The sequence below is a fragment of the Tubulanus polymorphus genome, chromosome 9 (genome assembly GCF_964204645.1).
Source record: "Tubulanus polymorphus chromosome 9, tnTubPoly1.2, whole genome shotgun sequence".
NCBI lineage: Eukaryota > Metazoa > Nemertea > Palaeonemertea > Tubulaniformes > Tubulanidae > Tubulanus > Tubulanus polymorphus.
Genome location: NC_134033.1, coordinates 2,570,728 through 2,594,878, shown reverse-complemented (window position 1 = coordinate 2,594,878; position 24,151 = coordinate 2,570,728). Strand labels below are relative to the sequence as shown.

The window sequence follows — 24,151 nt, the reverse complement described above, 5'->3', positions numbered from 1 at the left end:
CGGTAGTTTCGACACATTTAGATAGTCGCTTCTCCCCGAATGCCGACCCATTCTCATTTGGCATCGCATTCAATTCTAAAAGCTCTTAAAACCAAAAGAACGACCCATCTGTTTAGCTATTGTTTAGCCATCTAAAAACTCCTACGCTACGAATTAAATAGAGTCATCAATAATCTTTACATTCAGTCAGATATCGCGCCATTTTAACGCCAGAACCTTATTTATCGTTTATCGAGCTCCGCAATTCCAGGGCCGGGGAGTTGGGGCAAATGCCTTCGTCTAGAAATCTTGATTTCAGTTTCTATTTTTATCTACGTTCTACGCCATTTTTAGAAACGTATTCGTATTTGGTCGTTCTTCAGTGTCGAATAGGTCTTAGGTCCCCGAATACGCGGCATATGGCAAACTCTTCCACAAAGCGTTAGAAAAATAAACAACCAAACACGTTTAATGTTACAATTCATCCACTTGTGCAGTATGATTTTTTGACCCCGTCAAAACCGTAACAATAATGTCTATGTAAAAAGATGAAATGTTAGGTGATCTCTAGGGTGAGATCGGAACGTCGTGTATTCTATATATTTTAGATTGAATAAATAAATTCTTGTTTTTAAATTATTTTAATCTGTAGATAGTGGGTTTTTTTCTTATTATCCTTTCACCACGTTTGAGTGTGGTTATCGTTCCCCGATGTCTATATACATTGTGCGTTATCCTAGTATCCGTTATGTAAGGGGTTCTGTGCGAGTCGATGTGCACTACAACATCAATATTGCCGTTTAGAAATAATAATTACTTGTGAATTTTGGCGTCTATTTTGCCGATGAATTGATTTCAAAACTCGTTTTTCCATGATTTGATAGATTTTAATGGTTATTTTTGAAAGGATGTGCACTACGTCATTACTTCAATATATCGGGGCTAGACTGGTTGCCGGTCAATTCAATAATCCATGCAAATTCACTTCATTCAAAACTGTATTGATCTTTGACATTATATTATCGATATCATATCATTTATCGTCAACGATATTAAGCCAAAGTTAGTTTTCTCGTTCAGTGGTGGTATGAAATACCGATGAAATAACCAATAGAAATTCAATCTCTTATCCAGCGGTGCTCTACAAGTATCTTGTAATTGGCCTAACGCAGGTTTTTGTTGAGGTCTACAAGAAGAATCGTTCTATCGTGTTTGATTCTACGTTACTGCCCTATTTAGGGTTCCTATGCCCCACGCAAATTCTATTTACTGCCCCCAGTTCTCGGTCAAACTGCGCAGTGTTTAAACATCGAAAACGAACTAATTTCAACTCTGAGAGCTATCGAGGTTTTTAGTCCAGTCCGACAACGGGACTCGTTTTCAGGGTAGGATCACTTTGACGTGAAAACTTTATCCCGCAAAAAAGCCGAGTCAGTTTTAAAGACTAGTATATCGACTGGAACAAAACTTTGAAGTTAGTTCTATAAACTGACACTACAAAGGTCGTTGGGTTACTCGGCTAGACAATCTTGAAGGAAGAATTTTTGCAGAGCCTTTGTACGAGGGCATCCTTAGGATTTACCGCTCTAGACTTGGCCTACCTCCGCGCCGTATATGTCTTATAGAGTGGAATAGATTGTGATCTCTTCGTTCGAAAAAAAAACGAACGAACAAATAACAGGGGAAAAGAAGCGGCTATTTCTAGGTCCGCGACGACGAATCCAAATATAGAAGATAAATGATAGCCTCAGATCAGACGTAATGATGGCATTTCCATGGCTACATCTTATCAAAGTTCCGTTCGCGCTGCACCTGAGATTGTATTTCCTGAACGAACAGCGTGGTGCGCATTGTCATCAATGAAATCACTATCATACGCACGCGATACGAGTAGCGAGCACGGATTATCTTATGATATTCATTATCTTATCAACATTTCGTCTAGATACGTGTACGTATGAGTCGATTCTAAGATACGCACGTATGGGATGCGCGACTAGCTCGAAGATCGGCTGCATCATATCGGCCGATTGCAGCGCCGCCATTTTGCAGAAAACGTCGTCCGAAAACGCCCGACGTCGCAAGGGTCGTCTGCGCATGACAGATATCGATGACGTACTCGGTTACGCGATGGTTTACAATATGGGAATGAAGAGGAACGTTCCCGTTCGGTTTCGCGGCAAGATACTGCCCAGAATTTCGGAGTCATCCCACGAAGATGGATAAAAAATCGTTCCGCACAATAGCGAATTTCGTGTTTCGAAAACCGTCTCGTTTCGTAATACTCGCAGACAACACTAGATGGCGCACGACACGAAAACCGGCGTCTTTAATACGTACATATACCACCACTAGAGGGCGACATACGCCGACCAGTGTCTTTGATACACGCATACACCACTAGAGGGCGTGATACAAAAACCGATGTGTTCAATACATACATTCACCACTAGAGGCCGTGATACGGAAACCAGTTTTTTTAAGCAGCTGCCGCTAGAGGGCTTCGTTTTTCAGCAGACGAGTCGCCTCAGTAAATTAGTGCTAGTGGATAAGGAGCGATGATATTACCCTAACCCCAATCCTTTGGACCCTCTTAACCTAATACTCTAACCCTCCGGACCCTTTAGATACAGTTAGTCCGATTTAAAAAGCCGCCATTTTGTATCGACCATCAAGACTAGGATTTACCGATAATAACCCCGTTGCATTCACTATGGCTGCTGAATGACAAGTGGGTTCGAGTCATGATCAACGAAAATGAAACGGATTTTTTGTCTTGGACATCATTTTGTTAATTAATGAATTTCTCCACCGTTTGACGAGTGGCCGTAGAACGAAGCCCGATTCCGCCAATGCGTTTGACATTTCATACCGGAAACGGAAGCGATAAAGAAACTCTCCATCACGGAACACCAGCGCTGCGACGCCATGTTGACACTGAATGTCAAAAAGCTTTTTAACTTGTGTAACATTATATTGTGAGCGTTCGTATCTAAGGACGATTCCTAAACTATGACGTATTTTTCTCGTACATTTATTTTTTCGAATAAATAATATTTATTCATTATCAAATGATAAAAATCAATACACTTTTAAACAATATATTTACACAGAATATAGATAACAAAACTTAACACAGATTTTGTCTTTATTTGTATAAAAAAGGGATCATTGAAGTTGTGAAAAGAAACGCCTTCTTCCATGAGTTTGATTTTGAGGGTATGATTTAATCTGTATGCAGTCCGACGGTTGCGCGAGTTTAAATTGACTCTGAACCCAGTTCCGATGGTTGTTTTGGCTTTAATTTGTGTCTGGATCCAGTTCCACAGTTGTGTGGGTTTGATTTGACTCTGAATCCAGTTCCGCAGTTGTGTGGGTTTGATTTGACTCTGAATCCAGTTCCGCAGCTGTGTGGGTTTGATTTGACTCTGGATCCAGTTCCACAGTTGTGTGGGTTTGATCTGACTCTGAACCCAGTTCCATAGTTATGCGGGTTTAATTTGAATCTAAACCCAGTTCCACAGATGTGTGGGTTTGATTTGACTCTGAATCCAGTTCCGCAGTTATGTGGGTTTGATCTGACTCTGAACCCAGTTCCATAGTTATGCGGGTTTAATTCGAATCTAAACCCAGTTCCACAGTTATGCGGGTTTAATTCGAATCTAAACCCAGTTCCACAGTTATGCGGGTTTAATTCGAATCTAAACCCAGTTCCACAGTTATGCGGGTTTAATTCGAATCTAAACCCAGTTCCACAGTTATGCGGGTTTAATTCGAATCTAAACCCAGTTCCACAGTTATGCGGGTTTAATTCGAATCTAAACCCAGTTCCACAGTTATGCGGGTTTAATTCGAATCTAAACCCAGTTCCACGGTTGTTCTCATGAAGATGATTCCTCAAAGTATTCGAAAACGCATTTTTTCTAATGGAACACCAAATATCGAAATCCGGCTCGTGGATGCAGGATCCTAGAACAACCATACAACATTTAAGACGAAAAGTGCCACCGCAGCGGTGACGTCGAATCGCAAAGGTGTAAGATTCGTCGACCGATTACAGAATCCCGACCAACAGCATTCAGGGGTGACCCGGTAAATTCCGTTCAGCGTCCACACGTCCGGGCACGCGTCCGGTTGACATCCGTGATAAGCGTAGGCGACGTTGTTGATGGTGGTGTGCGCAAACTGAAGTGAAAAAAAAAACACGCGGAGTCAAATTAGTTTAGTTAACGTCGCGAATTTGTATTTTCATCCGCAGTTCAGAAGTTGTTTGTTCAATGAGGTACCGACGTACACCGTCAGATGGCGGTACGGTCAGTCCAAAATCACTTCATGTTCCACATTGAACTGAATTTTCAAAACACGAGCTACTAAAAAGATGCAAGATTCTATTTTTTTACTTAAAAGTGTTTAGTATAGTTTAAAAGGTTGATTCCGTTTTGAATAGGAAATGTAGATGAAATTGATTAGTAATGATTACTTCCAGCGACATCAGATCCTGATCTGCTACCAACGGTCGTTTGAGCCAGTACCCGATTTGAAACTCGGTCGCGAATATGAACCCAGTTCATCAGTTGGGTTTAATTTGAATATGGACCTAGTTCCACAGTTGTGTGGGTTTAATTTGAATAGGGACCCAGTTCCACAGTTGTGTGGGTTTAATTTAACTCTGAACCCAGTTTCACAGTTGTGTGGGTTTAATTTGAATAGGGACCCAGTTCCACAGTTGTGTGGGTTTAATTCAACTCTGAACCCAGTTTCACAGTTGTGTGGGTTTAATTTAACTCTGAACCCAGTTTCACAGTTGTGTGGGTTTAATTTGAATATGGACCCAGTTCCACAGTTGTGTGGGTTTAATTCAACTCTGAACCCAGTTTCACAGTTGTGTGGGTTTAATTTGAATATGAACCCAGCTCCACAGTTGTGTGGGTTTAATTCAACTCCGGATCCAGTTCCACAGATAATGAATTCGACAATTAAGGCGTTATAGCGTAGTAGATTGCCAATACTTACGAAACACACTTTACCACGGCATTCTGACCAGTGACCACATCCGGCGCTTCCACATGTCCTCATATAGCACGTGACACCCTCAGTACCGGTAAAACCTAAACGAAAAAAAAAATACTCATTGAATCATCAACTCTTACCAATTCACTGACTCAGACATGTATCTATCACTAGGAAGCTTTAATATTGTGGAGCTTTAATATTGTGGCCCCTATCGTAAACCCACTAAAATGTGAAACTGGGTCCGAAGGATAACTTGAAGCCGTACAACTGTGGAACTGAATTCAGAGACAAATCAAACCCACACAACTGGAACAAGTGGAACTGGATCCAGAGCCGACACAACTGTGGAACTGGATTTAGAGTGATATTGAACTTATACTATGTGGAAGTGAATGCAGTGTCGAATTAGACCCATACAACTGTGACCCTGGCTCCAGAGATAGATGAAGCCCACACAACTGTGGAACTGGGTCCAGAGACAGATGAAACCCACACAACTGTGATACTGGCTCTAGAGACAGATTAAACCCACACAACTGCGGAATTGTATCCAGAGACAGATTAAACCCACACAACTGTGGAACTGGATTCAGAGTCGAAATTAACCCATACAACTGTGGAACTGGGTCCAGAGACAGATAAAACCCACGCAACTGTGGAACTGGATCCAGAGACAGATTAAACCCACGCAACTATGGAACTGGGTCCAGAGACTGATTAAACCCACACAACTGTGGAACTGGATTCAGAGTCGAAATTAACCCACACAACTGTGGAACTGGATCTAGAGACGGATAAAACCTACACAACTGTGGAACTGGATCCAGAGACAGATAAAACCCACACAACTGTGGAACTGGATTCATAGTCGAAATTAACCCACACAACTGTGGAATTGGGTCCACAGACAGATTAAACGGCTCAGGCTCAGGGAGGGTCAGGGTATATTCTATAACATTCAGTAAGTGCAATTTGATATGGAAGTAATTTTTTGTAACTCACCGATAAATAGCATGTAAACTAACAGCGCCGTAACAGCTGTAAATCTCAATCGAAAAAACTCCATATTCACCGCGCGCTGGTTTCACACCGCACAACAACAGTCGCATCTATATTCAAAACGATCTAATCCCGAATAAAAATACACCACTAATCCATATCAGTTTAGAATGCGGCGGCACCGGCTGCGAATTTAAAACCGAGTCGTAAAAACACTGTCGCCGTTTTATGACGATCGTCTGCGGAATCGATTACGTAATGATGTCGGTTTATCGTCGGAATTCAAACAGTCAGTCAGTCAGTCAGCTATCTCGATCAGTAAAATGTCCTACATCGTCTTTTTCTATCGCGATGGATATTTTCATCCGACACAAAAATTCCGAAATTCTTCGAAAAAAGTTATTTCCCCTCCGACTGAAAATCGACTTTTTCAATACTTGATATCCTATAGTATATGTATCAATTACGCCTAGTCGGGATCCGCCACTGTTTTGGAAATACGTAAATTTTCATCAGATTTTTTTTACTGTTGTAACAGGTACCCGTCGAAACCCTGCAGCACAACAGTTTTAGGAAACGTTTTCAGAGATTTTGCTAGTTTGATATCTCGTTGCTCGGTCCTAGCATACGTAAACGAACGGCCGGGTTGTTACCCTTCCGGAGCACGGAATCTGCTGACTGATTCCGGATTGTGTATAGGCAGGGTTTTTAGCTGTCAGTCGATCGTGGCCGACACCGGGAATATAGTATCCAATCTTTGGCGAAATTATTGAATCTTCAATGAGCCTCAACTGAAAGCGAATCGACCGATACACTTCGTTTCACCAACTTAAAGCCTAAAGTCTAAAGATGTTGGTTTTTAGGCGGAATAATGCTTCCGATATTTTCAGATGTATAAATGTTCGCCGAACGAGAACTCGACGTCTGCTTATATCGAAGCCGGACGATATTGATGATATCGCGTTCGATCATTCGAGGAAATCCCCGCAAATTGAAAGCTCACCCGATTCGTCGATACAATATTCGTAGCTGACACCGAACTGTTTACGAGATGTCTCCATCGACCGCGATTCCGCGGGCCGGCGGCTTCCTCGAGAGCGATTTGTTGATTGTGTTGCTGAAAGAAGTGATCGACTGATACGGAGATCTCTCGGGCTTTCATCAACCGTATAAAACCGCCTTATCTCCTCTAACACGCACACTCGTAGTTGTTGGTCCTCCTTTTTTTCCTCGGATGGTTAATTTATTTCGCGTCGCGCGCCGGCGCACTGACCGCCTGACCGACTCACCGCTATTTCCGCACGTATTCGCTGGTGGTTGTTGTTGTGTGTGCGGAGCGATCCAGCGATAAACTCACTGTTGCGTTACCCGCCGGATAAAGTGGCTATCAGGCGTCTGGTTTTTTATTTAGCGTATTAGCGAATCCTCGGGGATCGTACGTTATACCGACTGTTATCGTTTGGGCGTGAAATTTAGCTTTTTGCGATAAAAGTAGCGAAAAAACCTTCGCTATATATGTCTGCATTATTCATTAAGGGCCGTTCATTGAATAACGCCATCCCTCTCCCTCTCCCTCTCCCTCCCTCCCTCTCCCTCCCTCCCTCCCTCTCCCTCTCCCTCTCCCTCTCCCCCTCTCTCTCTCCCTCTCCCTCTCCCTCTCCCTCTCCCTCTCCCTCTCCCTCTCCCCCCTCTCCCTCTCCCTCTCCCTCTCCCTCTCCCTCTCCCCCCTCTCCCTCTCCCTCTCCCTCTCCCTCTCCCTCTCCCTCTCCCTCTCCCTCTCCCTCTCCCTCTCCCTCTCCCTCTCCCTCTCCCTCTCCCTCTCCCTCTCCCTCTCCCTCTCCCTCTCCCTCTCCCTCTCCCTCTCCCTCTCCATCTCCCTCTCCCTCTCCCTCTCCCTCTCCCTCTCTCTCTCTCTCTCTCTCTCTCTCTCTCTCTCTTCCTCTCCCTACATTCAGCACGAACATTTATAAAAATTATATTCAAAGAAAACGTTGGCAGACTTTGAATTTTTCTCCCTTTTTATGGCGTCAATTTTATCTTCAAAACGTCCGCAATTCCTGTGAAACGACTTTGTTCGCGCGGAATAACACCGGATACAGGAACCCGAGGTAAAACCATCTATGAGGTCGATCCGCATATATCGCATGAAATAGAACATCGAATTGAGCCGCGAAAATAATTTCCACGCAAAAATAGAACCGTATAATTTGTCATCGGTTCGCTTAAGTAAACGATATGTATGCGAGGCACGTAGATTTTTAGTAATCCCGGTATTCCAGAGAGTTCGTCTATCCGTCGGGAGAATCGAATGGAGTGAAAACTGAAAAAAATATATCGCTGTTTGATAGTTATTGCCGTCCAAATTGGTTTTTCAGTCAGTTGGTGTCGCAGACGGGATTCTCCCAGGCCACTCGTATCATGTGGATCGATGCTTGCGGATAAAATGTGTGTCGAATACATCGTCGATAGGATTGGTCGATTTGTGTGACATTCGATATTAAGACCAATACGAAATCTGCACATATTATCAAAAATACATGAAAAGGATGTATTTTTGATATTATATATATCGATTGTGGAACTGATGGTTCCGATCTCGGACGGTTTGGTCCAAAGTCGAATTTAGTGCGTTTAACTGTGGAACTGGGTTCACATTCAAATTGAACCCGCACAACACTGTGGATCTGGATTCAGACTTGGATTAAATCCACACAGCTGGATCAAGAGTTGAATTCAGAATATACAACTGTGGAACTGGGTCCAAAGTCCAATTTAGTGTGTTCAACTGTGTGAGACTGGGTTCAGCATCAAATTGAACCCTAGAACTGGATCCACAGTTAACTTAAACCCAAACAACTGTGGAACTAGATCCAAAGACAAATTGAACCCATACAACTGTGGAACTGGGTTCAGAGTCAAATTAAACTCATATAACTGTGGAAATGGATCCAGAGACAGAATGGACTGGGATCATGGTCAAATTAAACCCAATGGAACTGGATCTAGAGTCAAATCAAACCCACAATTACTCACACAACTGTGGAATTGGGTTCAGAGTCAACTTAAACCCATACAACTGTGGAACTGGGTTCAGAGTGAAATTATACCCATACAACTGTGGAACTGGGTTCAGAGTGAAATTAAACCCATACAACTGTGGAACTGGGTTCAGAGTGAAATTAAACCCATACAACTGTGGAACTGGGTTCAGAGTCAAATTAAACCCATACAACTGTGGAACTGGGTTCAGAGTCAAATCAAACCCACACAACTGTGGAACTGGATCAAGAGTCAAAAATCATTAATCGTATTCAGATTTCACTGGTCACATTTTGGTAGTAAATTTATATCGACAATTCAATGTTGTCCTAATTTCAATCGAAATTCATTCTAGAGAAGACATAGAAATTCATCAGATAGAAAATAAGATTCGGGCCACATTGAAATAGATATGACACTCGATATCCAGTGGTTATTTCATTTCTAAACATTTTACACTTTTCGTCTCAACGCCGCGTTAAAACACACCTTACGAGGAGACTAACTCAAAAAACAACAAACGAAATCTACCGATCAAATAAATTACGGGGTCAACCCCTATTTTAAGATTAGAAAAAAAACTAACCTTTCGTTTTTACAGCGAATTTGTGAAAATATGGTTTCAACGAAAAACCACGTTAAAAACAAAAAGACCACGTTACAACGAAAAACCGTTCTTTTTTTGAATCTAAAAGTAGTGATTGACCCTGAAATTCATTCAATTTGTAGATTTCGTTTGATTTGTTTCGATTTCGCTGGTAGTGTCCCTTGCAGAACCGCGACACCTGCCGGGAGCGAAACAGGGGGTTTGATTTTGAAATCCGAAATCGAAGTACATTTATGTATAGTTGTGTGATCGGCGGTCGAATTTTCGTTTGAATCGAAGTACATAATTAGAAATTTTAAGTGGCGTTAAAACGGAAAAATGTAAATTGTAGAAAAGAAATCGTTGGATATTGAGAGTCATATTTTTATTTCAATGCGGCCCGAATCAGCCTCGATACATGTCGCGTAGTAGCGAGATATTCACACGGTTAGGATGTTAATAAAGTGTTGTCAAAATCGATTATAGGACCGATCTAATACGAAATACGCAACACAACTATTTGTTTTCTTTTGTTACGAGAAAATATGGCTCAATCTACCCGGACAAAAGTATACCCTGACAAAATGGCGGCCAGCAACTTTGAAATAGTTACTAAATCTTATATTCAACGAGCGCTCTTTCAGTTACTTTTTACTTACTTGGCCTTTATCTCTATGTAAACTGTCAATAAATTTATTGCCAAGTTACACATTTTCGCAAAATGGATCATCGACACACTGGTGGTTCAAAGAGTTTTCGATTGCGACAACAAGAAACTAGGGTTTCGATTTTGAAAATCGATCGAAAATCGAAGCACGGACAGTTGGATTGATTGGTTCTGGATATTCAAAGTTAGGCTGCAGCTTTAGTAGTGAATATATATAGTTTAAATTCCTTTCATATTGTCGCATCAAACCACGAAATAGAACATGTTATATGTATATACATATTTCTGCGTGTGATTTCAAAAATAATACACGACGAGAAATATGTTCACAGTTCGTCTGTAATTTGCGTATTGCTGGTGGTTCAAAGAGTTTTCGCTTACTTGTTACTTACACGTTAGAACACCAATGTGTTCTATATTCGCTCAGTGCATCAGTGAAAATATTACAACATCATATGAAAGATTGATTCCCGGCAAACCCGACCAAACTGAATAAAATCTGAGAACAGTTTGAAAATGTAATTGGCAGCAATCGATATAACTTCGCGTAGAAACGTGAAACTGAAACTTGTTGCACAGATATATGGTAATTACTCGCAGGCTCGTTATTTTCGTCGCTTTGAAGCTCAGAGAAAAAAAAAACATTTTAATGATGCACGAGTCAGGATATCGCTTTACAAGTCATCGGTGGCTGAAATAGGTAGAATTGCTGATGGAAGCGAATAATTCGATTCATACGTCTGCCGAATCGCTCAATTGAAGCTATCTTTGCCCGGCGCGTGGACGGCCGAGCTGTGATAGGATCGCGTGGACGTGAATCGCGAAGGAATATCGTTAATTGTATTTCGTGTTGGTGTTGTTCGGTATGGAGCAGCGACTGAGAGCGCTGTTTATAGCGTCGCTGATCGTCTGTCGAGTCAGCATCGCGCGCGCTGATCGCGCAGACTCTATCGAGGAATCGTCTGTGACGGTGCGTTCGTCTTGTAACAGCACGTGGTACCCGCTAGATTCTACGTCCGGTTACATCGTTTCACCGAACTATCCGTCGTTTAATACGCGCGGTGTCGAATGCCGTTGGTTCATCAATAGTTCTTTATCTGGAACTTTCCAAGCGCAAGTTTACCACGACATCGAGCCGTCGATATTCTGTATCGATAACTATCTTCTCGTCGACGAGTTTGGTGACAGATTCTGCGGCGATGGAAAACACGAAATCCGCCGTAACGATTCGTTTTCGTTGATGTTTAGGAGTAAAGTCGATGGAGCGCGAGGTAGTCGGGTTTATATCATATATCGTTATGAACGAAGCCGTTTAAGAATCAGTCATCGCTGTAGTTCTAGCCTTAATTTAGTAGAACTTCGCTCAACGACCGGTTATAAATTCTTCATGCAAATAAACCGTAACTGCAAAATGTTTGTTGAGTGGATTGGAATATCACGCGATCATGCGATGAATCTCACATTTATACAAACCATAATGAAGTCAGATCCTAGGCGACAGTCTGTGGCTATAGAAATATTTGACGGATGGAACAGCACCAGTGAACCTATAGCTGTTATACGAGAACAAACCGGACATCCGCCTTCATCGTTTTATACTAAAACTAATAAAGCCCTCATCTCTCTGGTAAATCACTTCTCATATCCTCCCAATCAGTTCAGACTTTTAGTTGAGCTGTACAATGTATCAGATTGGAACAACTCAAATCCGTTGATTCAGATCTCTAATAACGAGTCGGGAGTGCTCATTCCCGATGACAACAGTTTACACGTAATAACTCGATCAAAACACTTACACTGCTGGTCTATCACGGAGCAGGTGTTACAGTACGTCGTCTTCAACTGGACACGTGATCTCAGCACATCCGGTGACGTCATTGGTGTATATATACTAGAAGGGTTACGCGTTGCAGGAACTGATATTTTACTCGGTTACAACTATCTGCAATCACTGAGTGTCAAATCTGACAGCTTTCTCGTCACACTGTGCATTTTAGTAAAAGCTGAATCCTTAGAAAAGATAGAAATAGACTTTCAAGTGAACAATAAGTCAACAGAAGATTTACACATCACGGTAAATAAATTCAAATAGTCGTTGTAACTGACAATCCTGAGATGTATAAAAATATCTATATTTTGAAGCCGTTGTGTACATCGCGATACCTAGATGTGTAATTTAAATGTGAGTCGATGTGCACTACGTCATCAAAAGATGTGTATTCAGGCTTCAAGATAGCAATCAAAATATCGTGAATTTTGGCGTTAATTCAATAGTCAAATATATTTCCATAATTTTGAACTTTTTTGATAAAGTTTGATCACATTTCTGAGGATGTGCATTACGTCATCAATACATCGGGGAATAGACTGGTTGCCGGTCAATCAATTAGATTATCGATGTATTCGAATCGATTAATATAATATACATTATTATATATTATATGATTATATGAATCATTTCATACTATTTATTGTCCATAGGCAGTGTATGTGTTTTTAAGGCGTCAATAAACATTCAAGTCAGTTTTCTTCTTTATAGGTGCGAAACACTCAATTAGGGTCCATAGATGCTCGCTCGGTGTTTCGACCATTGGAAAAGAAGGCTTTTACATACGGCATTACATCTTTTTTATTCAAATGGAAAGTTGATATCACTGAAGAGAATATGGAACTAAGAGTGCTATCAGAGAACTGCGAGCGAGCTGGTTTTTATATATTTGATGGTAGTTATTTCACAGCTAGACGCTATGGTCCGTATTGTCCTGGTTCATACTACGGTCGATCTGTCGTCAGCCTGATTACATCAGGTGGACCGGTTACCGTAGTAGCATACGCTTATAACTGGGATATGCAGTTAACAGGCGATAGGAAATCGTATCTCGTATTTCGTCCTACTGACTGTGACGGGTACGCTTTAAAGGAAGGAGAACGTCAGATCATTATGACGTCACACTGTCTCGTGATTACACCTGAAAATCGACGCCTTGGTTTGAAAAATATTCACATATTATCGGAGCACGAATATCAAATTGACCGATGTTTTCCAGAAGAGAAATTATTGACACCATGTAACAGGTATCTGAGTTTGACTAGTCAGTTTCTCAATGGTAGTTTCGCATTGAACGTCGTTAGAATATGGAATCAGAATGCATTCCGGATATATTCGTTAACACTTAAACTGCGACGTAGATGTCAGCGATCAAAGAAAGCGAATACGCCGTCCATCGCACAGTACGGACTTCTCACCGATTCGTGCGGCATCATTCAGTCACCAGGCTACCCACGAGGACAAGCTACGTCCGGAAAAACAATAACATTTACATTTAGATTATTGAGAACCTCGGCGATTCGATATTACAGATTTATCATAAAACGTATTGCAGTGATCCGGTGTGAGAAGGCAAAAGCGTCAGACACGAATTCCATTCTCTTAAAACAAACTATCTTTGATAAAATTAATCACCGGTCACAACTACAAGTTTACAAAATATGTGACAAAATTGCGAATCCGGGAGTTGTATTTCATAGTTTTCTCGATTACAACCTGTATTTTGAGACGGGAAATTACATTCCTATATTTCAAATGCAATATACATTAGAACAGCCGTTAACGGTAAAACGTTTTAAAAATGTCTGTAAATCAGGATTTCTATATGCGGGAATTTCCTGCATCAAATACATCAGAGATGAACGTCTGAATTGGGAGAACGCTGAAATATACTGTAGACAGAAGTACGCGGGACATCTACTTAGTATCAACTCAGAACAGGAGATGATTTCAATCAAACGATTATTCGCTACAAAACTTCTGGTATACGCATATTCACAGAAAGCGCTCATAATGATGATTGGATTAAAGCAGCTGGTATTCATAGTTTTGTTTCTCAAATTTCTTATGAATTGATTCAAGTTTTAAAAATTCTTTCTTGAATATTTGAAACGCATTTTTTCACCTATCGATAGGTAGTGGTTGCTCGTCTTCAATTTGAATTTCAATGATTATTTCTCATTTGATTTCTAGCCAAGTTCTGGTTACTACACGTGGTCTGACGGTAAACCATTGAGCTTCACAGAGTGGTATCAACCTATAAATAACGAAACGATACCAGAAGTTATTCGAGGATTGATATCTCCGATAAGAAAACAGCCGATAAATGACGTCAATATGCCGTGTACGGCGATGATACTGAATAATCCACGAGGATCGGCAAACTGGGTTCGATTCCCGTGTCAAATCGAGGAGGTTCACACGAGTTTCATTTGTGAATCAGGAAGAATTGATATCGAAAATGAAATGGTTGCAGAGTCAGATTCAAAAAACAACGACACACTTTTGACACAAGAAAATATATTTCAAGCCACTGGTTTGAACAATTCCAGCTGTACAATTGGATGGTTGAGCATGAATAAACAATGCTATCAAATACTGACAGAGTGGAACAAACATCGAGGTTTAGATAAGAAAACTGCTAGAGATATGTGTCATAGCGTCCATGGTGAAATAGCCACTGTGATAACCAGTTACACAGAAAAAGAAATTAACAACTTGATAAGAACATTTGAATATCAACATCAGTATAGTTCCATACTAGCGATGACTTCTGATGGCAGACTACTAGTTATAAACCCAAAAATCACCAGAGACGAAATTACTTATATTCAATCAGTTGAATGGATGATGAAACAGTTCGATAATGTCACAGATGAAGCGCATTCTGTTTTGTGTTCATATAATGTAACTGGTGAAGAGTCAGCTTCTTTAAGCGGTTGTAAATCGTGGCAGTTTGAATGTTACGATCAAAGATGTATTAGCGACCATCGCGTATGTGATACCAGACACGACTGTCAACACGGTGAAGATGAACTCGATTGTACGGATATCAATTTACACAGTCAGTTCCGCTGTAACGATGGACAGGTTATATCGATTAGCGGTTTCTGCGACTTTATTAGAGATTGCGTCGATGGCTCGGATGAGAACTCGTGTTTTCATCCCCCGTGTTCGTTCGGACAATTTCGCTGTATCAATGGTCAATGTGCCAGTACGATCAACAGATGTGACGGAGTTGCTGATTGTCAAGATGGCTCTGATGAAACGGGATGCACTGCCCAACTGTGTCTAGGGTTTCTGTGTAACAGTGGGGACTGTATCAGTTCTCAGTTGTATCAGGATGGTGTCGTAGACTGCAGTGGAAACCTTGAGGAAGACGAATTAGTAACAAATACTAATATTACGGTTAATCCTTCGGTTGATTGCAATCTTGAAATCCACTGTACAACTAACTTCACAAATCTATGTATGGAATCTGATGAACAGAGATGTTCTTTCAAATCTCCTCATTGTTACTCTAGACGTCACAGGTGTGTTCTAGAAAGAATGTCAAATGGTCACCCAGTTTGTAGAAATCTTGAGCACGTGTTGAGATGTGAAGAATTTGAATGTCCTGATGGTACTGTTAAATGTCCAGCATCCTACTGCATACCTATCAGACAGGTGTGCGATGGTCGATCAGATTGTCCTAATTCAGAAGACGAGCATAACTGCAAGACAATTTCGTGTCCGGGAATGTTTAAATGTGGTCAGGAAAATCGATGTATTCCACAATCAGACGTTTGCGATGGTGTTGTAAATTGTAAATATGCAACTGATGACGAGTCTTTCTGTAACGCTACTTGTCCTAGAGGTTGTAAATGTCAAGGTCACTTGGTTGATTGTAAACATCTTGGTTTAGTAGACATAACTCGTCTTTTCTCAGCATCAACTCGAGTTTTAATTTTGTCGAATAATTCTATATTTTTGAACGAGTCGACGTTCTTCTCCGTCGTTTACCTTCGGTCGCTCAACATCTCGTTCAATGGATTGTCTTACATTTTACCGAATTCGTTCTCAAACCTGCACAATCTGCATACATTAGACCTTACATTTAACAACATAACATCATTATCCACAAACACATTTACAGGTTTGTATAGTTTGGAAAATTTACTCGTAACTGAAAATCCAGTGCGCCATTTAGAAGACGATACTTTTCAAGATTTGAAGTCACTGAAAATTCTTGATCTTCGAGGGCTATCTTTATCGTTTCTCGGTAGAAATGTATTTCGGGGTTTGTCTTCATTGCAGATGTTGAATATCAGCAGTAACAAAATCCATCAAATATCGTTGAACGCATTTTCTGGATTAACTTCACTTGAAATCCTCGATATAACCAACAATTACGAAGTCATTTCCACCGATAGAAAGGTTTTCGATAATTTGACAACGTTAGTATCTTTAGCGTCTGATGCTTACAAATTTTGCTGCATGGCACCGAAGGTTGACCAGTGCCTTCCTGGAGCTGATCAGTTTTCCTCCTGTTCAGATCTGATGGGAAACACAGTCCTCAGAGCCATCATCTGGGTCATCGCTTCATTCAGTTTTTTCGCTAACGGAATCGTCATTTCTCTTCGCGTTCATGCAATTCGATTCTCCTCCTCTTCAAATTTATCTTCAGACATCATCATCATTAATGTTGCTGTGTCTGATTCTATGATGTCTATATATTTGTTTTTGATCGCTGGAGCCGATTACATTTATAAAGGCATTTATTTTCTTCATTCAGACTCATGGACGGACAGTTTATTCTGTCGTCTTGCTGGTATCTTGGTGTCTATTTCTTGCGAAGGATCGTTGATATTCTTACTTTTCATGACGCGTCATAGATTTTCAAATATAGTTAATCCATTTTCTGGAAGCCCATTTACATCTCCGAAATATGTGTCCATTATTTGTTGCATGTGTTGGATTGGCTTAAGTATTGTTGCATTAATACCTCTTTTACCTGTTTCTTACTTTGGAAGCAACTTCTACGGCACAACCGGAGTTTGTTTGCCTATGAATTTGATCTCAATTGACGTCAATGGCTGGCAATACTCATTCGCAATATTCTCATTAGCCAACTCGGTCATACTTGCTACGATAATGGCGACGTACGCTCAGATGTATAGACTCGTATCTGGAAGCAGGTCGGGCTCGGGTAGAGCCGATCCTACCGAACTGGTTTTAGCTCGAAGGAGTTTAGTAATCAATCTTTGTAATCTATTTTGCTGGCTACCGATAATAATCGTTCAGTTTTGCGCCGTATTTTCGGTCGAGATACCGAACCAGGTGGCCGCTTGGCTGGCCGTTCTATTTTTACCGATCAACTCGTCTCTGAATCCGCTTCTTTATACCATACTGACTATTGATTTGAAATCAATACGAGCTAAAACAAAACGCCGATAGTGGTCGAGAAAATGCAAACCATCTCTGAAAGTCCTACGCAACTACTGATTGCGGTGTATCATAATCCCTGTAAATCCCATTTTTGCAAATCGTATATTACGGAACGGGGCAGGGGGGAGTATGCGAAAAGAAATCAGTTAAGAAGTCAGTTAAAATCACTCTCCAGGAGTCGGAGGGGTATTTCATCCTATTGCAATTTGATTTCTATACCCTGTTCCAGATGAAACATTTTTTAACAGTGGTGTTTTTAGATTTCTCTTAGATATTGCTATAATTTTTCCATGTACAGAAATTGATTCTAAATTCGATATTTTCGGAAAAAGGCTAGAAACCCGCCGTATATGTTCAAAGTCGGAGGATCTTTCTTGGACCCACAAGGTCCGACTTACACACGGTGTACTGTATTAACGAATTGAATGGCGGAATCAATAGAATACGATTCCGTCTTGAACGGAAGATACGTACTGGAAAGCCCCTAATACGGTTAACGCGAGCTACGCGAACACGGTGCTAAAACAGAAACGTCAAAACAGAATTTAAAAAAAAACGCTGGCTCTGCGGGGCCTGTGTGTTCGAATCCTGATTTAGGTCAAAATAATTCTCCGATATTGCAGATATTGATATTCGTGATTTTGCAATTTGCAGATAAACATTTCCTACATGCACCAAAAATCTGAAATTCTCCGTCCGGTGTGGGAATCCCCGCGCGCGCTGCTCGTCTTCGCCGTAATGAATTCAAATTCGATGTATCGATTTATTCCGCGGAAAAACAATGAGTCTTGAAGCGCGTAATGCCTCCTAAAAACAACACTTGAATAATCAGACATTGATATCGATAACGATATGGATCATCCAAAGCGCACTTCACAATGAGTTTAGGCTATAAAGAATAGGTGGGTTAAATTTTGAGAAACTAATTTCAGCATCCCTTTCTTTCACGTGTAAGACGTGAGTCGTTTTATCATAGAAACCACAAAACCGGGTATTTAAGTACGTATACATATATCCAGTATGCAACTGGAATGATTATTTCGTACTACCACCAGGCAATAAAGAAGTTTCCACAGTTTCTAGGCGCCATTTTGTGGAGGTCTCCATTGTTGCGATAATTTGCGCTCATTTTCAAAACGTTAGTTTAGATTGAATATCATATAGTTCTGCAGCCCCTTGCTTGATGAACTTAAAACCCTTTTAGGTTCTAGTTTTTTTACACTGTGACTACCCTAGAAATTCAATTATTTTCGGCCATTGTTGCGCTTTTTGAGAACTCATATTTGAAGCCATAAAGTTCAAAAATTATCAGTCCTATAGCTTAGCAGCGAAAAAAAGTTTGTAGACAATATTATGACCTTTCATATGATACCAGGTTTGAGTATTTTAATGACATAGTATTGGTCAGTATCTGTCAGATTCATCAGAGTCGGGGCCAGGACTTGGCCTTGCCTTGAGAAGGGTTTGAATATCATCTGAACTGTTTTTTAAAGTCACTGGATTCACTGTCTATAAGCTCTAAATCATCGTCTCCAAACTCATCATAAGCAAAAATTTATAATAAAACTTGATCTGTATTCTTGATTTTACCTTATTTATTTCGAAAAAAATTACAAATTTTGACTCAAATTTGTTCAAAAATAATGAATTGCAACTATCAAAAAAATTTTTCGGTGAATAATCGACAGAAACGCCATCTACCGACGAATGATGTGCTATGACGAAAACCTGTAGGTGAAACGACGATATTAATTTACGCTTTTACAGCGCACGCCGGGGCTCGACCTACGGTCGAGCATGAACGTAAAGCCAATGTCTTTCCGTCTCGACCTAGGGTCGACCATGAACTTAAAAGGGTTTTAAGTTATACACCATTTTAAAGGAAATGAAATGCAGATATTTGTTGGCGATTCTTGGATTTTTTGAACGCAAGAATTGAGAACGGTGATGATGTGAAACCAAGGAAAGCTCCCTGTTATCATCAAAGTTGTTTTGACTAAACTTGGTGTATCGGTATACTTTGTACAGTAGCCCGTCTGGATTTACATGTCAGGTGTAAGTGGAAAGGTTGCGCTCCATTAAAATAACCTCGCAATCTGTGTACCGTATACGCTTCGTTATACAACCCTTAACCCAGCGAGCCAGAAAACCCGTTATCGCTGCTTGGCAGCTATATTCTGCAATTAATTTTTTTTCTTTATGAACTGTATTAATCATTACATGGGAGTAAAGTTTCATGTAATATTTTTCTAATGTGCCTGCCAATGATAATTTCATGAGCAAAGCAAGGGTCTCGTCACGGCCGAGTGACAGGCCTAGTATCCCGTAAACATATTAAATCTTTTTTTAAAATTTGTGAGGGTTTCTTATGACTCTGGATCCAGTTCCACAGTTGTAGGATTTTAATTTGTCTCTGTATCCTGTTCCACAGTAGTGTGGGTTTAATTTGACTCTGAATCCAGTTCGACAGTGTTGTAGGAGTTTAATATTATTCTGAATCCAGTTCCACAGTTGTACGATTTTAATTTGACTCTGGAGTGGACCCAGTTCCACAGTTGTGTGGATTATATTTGACTCTGAACCCAGTTCCACTGTTGTGTGGATTATATTTGACACTGAACCCAGTTCCACAGTTGTGTGGGTTTGATTCTATGTCGACATATCATTTTATTCGTGGGTATCAATTCGCGCACAATGAAAATGTGCAAATAATGACAAAATCCTTGTTAATCCAATTACCAACAACTAACTATTAAGATAACATTTCCAATAATGAACACACGATCTTCCCGTATTGTTTTTGTATTTGGATATTTGTAGACCAAAACGTATGTCCGGACAGATCCATATTGCTCGAAGGTCAGAATTTCCAATTTATCGCGGCGTTTTGAAAATATTGTCTTTCGATTGGAAATGATACAGTGATAAAACTCCATAGTTATTTTCGAAAGATCGATTAAAGATAAACTGAGTTTTAGATGGATTTGAATTATATGAAAATAATTATCGCTCTATAACGCCCGGAGCGTGAAGCAAACGTATTTAAAATCGTCCGTACTTCGCCCCAACTTCAGTCGAGGCCTTTAATACTGATTTCGACTTCGTTCAACATGAGTTCTGCTACATATTTAGTGGTTGTATGCGCGTTCATGTCGTGGTAAGTATTTTCTGTCAGTAAAACGCAAAATTTCTAAAATTCACAAGAACAGGAATGATACAGTTGATAGGCCACGTAGTTAATGTCAAAACGATTTCCGATTTCAAAATCAAACCCCCTGTTTCGCTACCGGCTGGTGGGTCTGTAAGGGACACTCAATCAAAAAATCAAACGAAATTTACCAACCAAATAAATAACATGGACAATCCCTATTTTAAGATCAAAAATGTCAAAACCTGTGCCATGATATTAGTTCACTACATGTCTTAGCGGTACCCGCAGTGCTACTAGTGGCAATCGAGGATTCCACTTAGCAGTGTGGCAGGCGAGGATCCGCCAGGTTCGCCAGTGGTTACTCGGTTACCGCGCTTCAATTTTTTCTACATTTCAATTGAATTCGAATCAACTTTTCTCATTAGTAAATCAATTTTCAGTTAAACTATACCATACTCTCATTGGGTGTATCAATATCCAATCCGTTTGATGACTTATTTGACGAGATTTTGGAGCCTAAAAGTTCTTCATAGTTCATCGAAAATGAACTAATTTTCACTGAATTTATTAAAAAGCCACCTGGTGTGTGCCGGTGCCAAGTTACGAATCCAACCCGCAGTCGAATTTCGGCCAGCAGTATCTGAAATCGATATCTTCATACTTGCGTGTTCCATTTTGAATTCCAACCGTTAAAAACACGAATTATTTCTTTCTGACCGCGCAGCGTATCGGCGTCGACGTCGCAACATGATTTGGCGGAGGCGCTTCACAAACTGTCAACGATTGAGTTAGACCAGCAGCCGCCACGGGGGAAATGTGGCTTTTCATACGTCGACCCAACTAAGCATCTATGTTGCGCGGGAAAACCATACGGGCGTCCGTTCTTCGACGCCTGTTGCGGCGCAAAGGGCTACCACAGTAATTGGGGTTTTTGCTGCAATAACCAACTTCACAAACGAGAATCCACGAAAACCTGCTGCAACGACCAAATCGTCACACTGAAACCCGGTGAAATTTGCTGCGACAAAAAAACGACCGAATTAAAGTTCCCAACTCAGAAATGTTGCGGAGGCTCGTACCTATACGACGACTCGCTTCGGTCGGGTGTCACGTGTTGCGGCGGTCGTCTGACCACAAAAGCGCATCCTTATTTGGGCAAATGCTGCGGCCGCGTGTCCTACGATTATCTGCTGTACGCGTGCGTCGACGAGGGAAGTAACCGAGTGACGTCACGCGCGTCCCTGCGGGAGGCTTTTTGCGGCGGTAAGCCGTACCAGCTCGGTTCCGGGTATGTGTGTTGCGGTAACCAGTTGCAGCGAACCCCTTGTAACTCGTTGAAGCGTTCTATAGCCTTCTATCATCACATGAAAAAATGTGGCAAGCGTTATATGCACCACCGATCGGATAGCTGCTGCGGAGACCAAGTCATTCGAATCGATACAACCGGGTAAGTTTAGATATTAAATTTGAAGTTAAGGCTTATCGAACATAAATAAAAGAAAGGGATCAATCAGTTTCGTAGACGTATACGACCCTGGGTCCAGTTCCACAGTTGTGAGTTAAGATTTGACCCTGGGTTAAAACATTGAAAATGAACTAACTTTAACTCAGAGTTAACTCTAACTCACAACTGTGGAACTGGGTCCTGGATCCAGTTCCACAGTCGCCAGTTAACACTCTGAATAAATAACCAGACGGGTAGTGCTATATAGGTTAACTATTGATTTGATGCACGCTACAAGGGGGTACAGTATAGCTTCATCGGATGAATGAAGCTTCCATATACATATCCCTCGTTCTCCTGAGGCGTTTTTATGAGCATTCGATTTTTTGCGACCGATCGGAGAAACGCATTTACGAGCGCCGATTTTTGCGATCGATTTCACGATCGGCGTTTCTACGAACACGATTTTCCGATCGATTTTTTGCGATCGGCGAGCGATTTGGCAATTTGCTTTCCAAGATGGCGGCTCCGGGTAGTTCAAAAGATACCCGATTTTTCTCAACGTCGCCATATTTATGTCATGTGATCAGCAAAAACCATGATCGTCATTTTTACGAACGTCCGATTCGATCGCACGATCGGAGCAAGTCGTTCACGAAATCGATCGCAAAAATCGTCTGCTCGTAAAAACGCCTCTGATGTAGCTACTATACATTAGTGGCGTAAGCTCGTGCGTCAAATAAATAGTTAACCTATAAAGTACTACTCGTCTGGTTAGTTATTCTAAACCCGGTTAACACCAGGCTACTCTACGAGTTAACTCTGAGTTAAAACTAGTTATAATTATCAATAAGTTTTTCTTGGTCAAATCCAAACTTGGAATATTATGGTACTTGGTCCAGGTTTGGTAGGTTGGCCCACCGAGCACCACTCAATGTTGTTATCAGTAGGCGCGATGCTTATTTTTCCTTCAACCATCGGAGGCAATATTTATAAGGCTGATTTGCCTATTTCTACTCGCCGAACAGCTGTACTCAGGGTATCATCGGCAGGTGCACGGTTTTCCAATCCCTTCAATCGTGAGAACCTTCGTATCAAACATAGGTTCGAACCCCAAAAACCTGGTCGTGACCTCTATAATCACCGATATCCAATTCTACATAGTCGTAATATGATCTGATTCGCAGGTGCTGTGCTGGTAAAGCCTACGAGTTGAATTCGACTACGCATCGATGCTGCAACGGTCGTCTGCTGGTAACCAACGGGACTGCAACTAATTCGTCGTGCTGCGGGGACAAGCTTTACGATTACAGGCGAGACATATGCTGTCCGGGAAATGAGATAAAACGGCATTGCCCGACAACATCTGCCACATACTGGAAGCCCGATAGAGATTCCGAAAAGCCATGATCGGTGATCGTCTGCGATCATTTTTGATTCTAATACATACACGTACTGGACGGGAATTAAAATTGAAAATAGAAATTATGTCCTAAGAATCAACGATGTACAATAAACGACAAAGGCATCTCTACTAAGTTGTCAAAATAATCGTATCCTATTTGTTAAGCATTTTTTTCAGAAAGCGGTCCAGTGGCTCAGTGGGATAAGGCTTGGTGCTGATGCATTCACTATTATCAGTGCTGAGCGACAAGCGGGTTCGAGTCCTGCTGCTGCTTACAGTGTGCAGGAAACACTTAAAGGTCGTGGTCCTGGCGCGAGGTTAATCGAACAATTATTGATATAGGGTTAGTCTATGGAAATCAGATCCAAACGAACGTAAAGCAAGATGGACTTAATTATTGATAGAATGACGTCAAAGTATTCTAAGATTAAAAGATTTCTGCAAAACTCTTACCTTTTAGATTCCAAGGGTGCCCAAAAAAAAACTCATTTCCACTCATTTCACTTCCCATTATGAAATAAAATACTTGTCTAAATACTTTAGTTTGTGATTTGCGTTAATCGTGCATTCGTAGCCAGTGAACTTTATACATGTCGATGAAACCAATTTTCGA

The 24,151-nt window shown here is 41.0% G+C and overlaps 1 protein-coding gene across 1 annotated transcript; it reads right to left on the bottom strand.

The window, feature by feature from the left end:
* Window positions 1-3,813: 3,813 nt before the first annotated feature.
* LOC141911371 (uncharacterized) lies at window positions 3,814-6,162 on the bottom strand. Its single transcript, XM_074802370.1, has 3 exons — window positions 5,995-6,162; window positions 4,993-5,087; window positions 3,814-4,164 (listed from the first exon to the last, which is right to left on the bottom strand). The coding sequence occupies exons 1-3, from the start codon at window positions 6,056-6,058 to the stop codon at window positions 3,949-3,951; spliced, it is 375 nt and encodes a 124-aa protein (XP_074658471.1). The 5' UTR covers window positions 6,059-6,162; the 3' UTR covers window positions 3,814-3,948.
* Window positions 6,163-24,151: the final 17,989 nt, after the last annotated feature.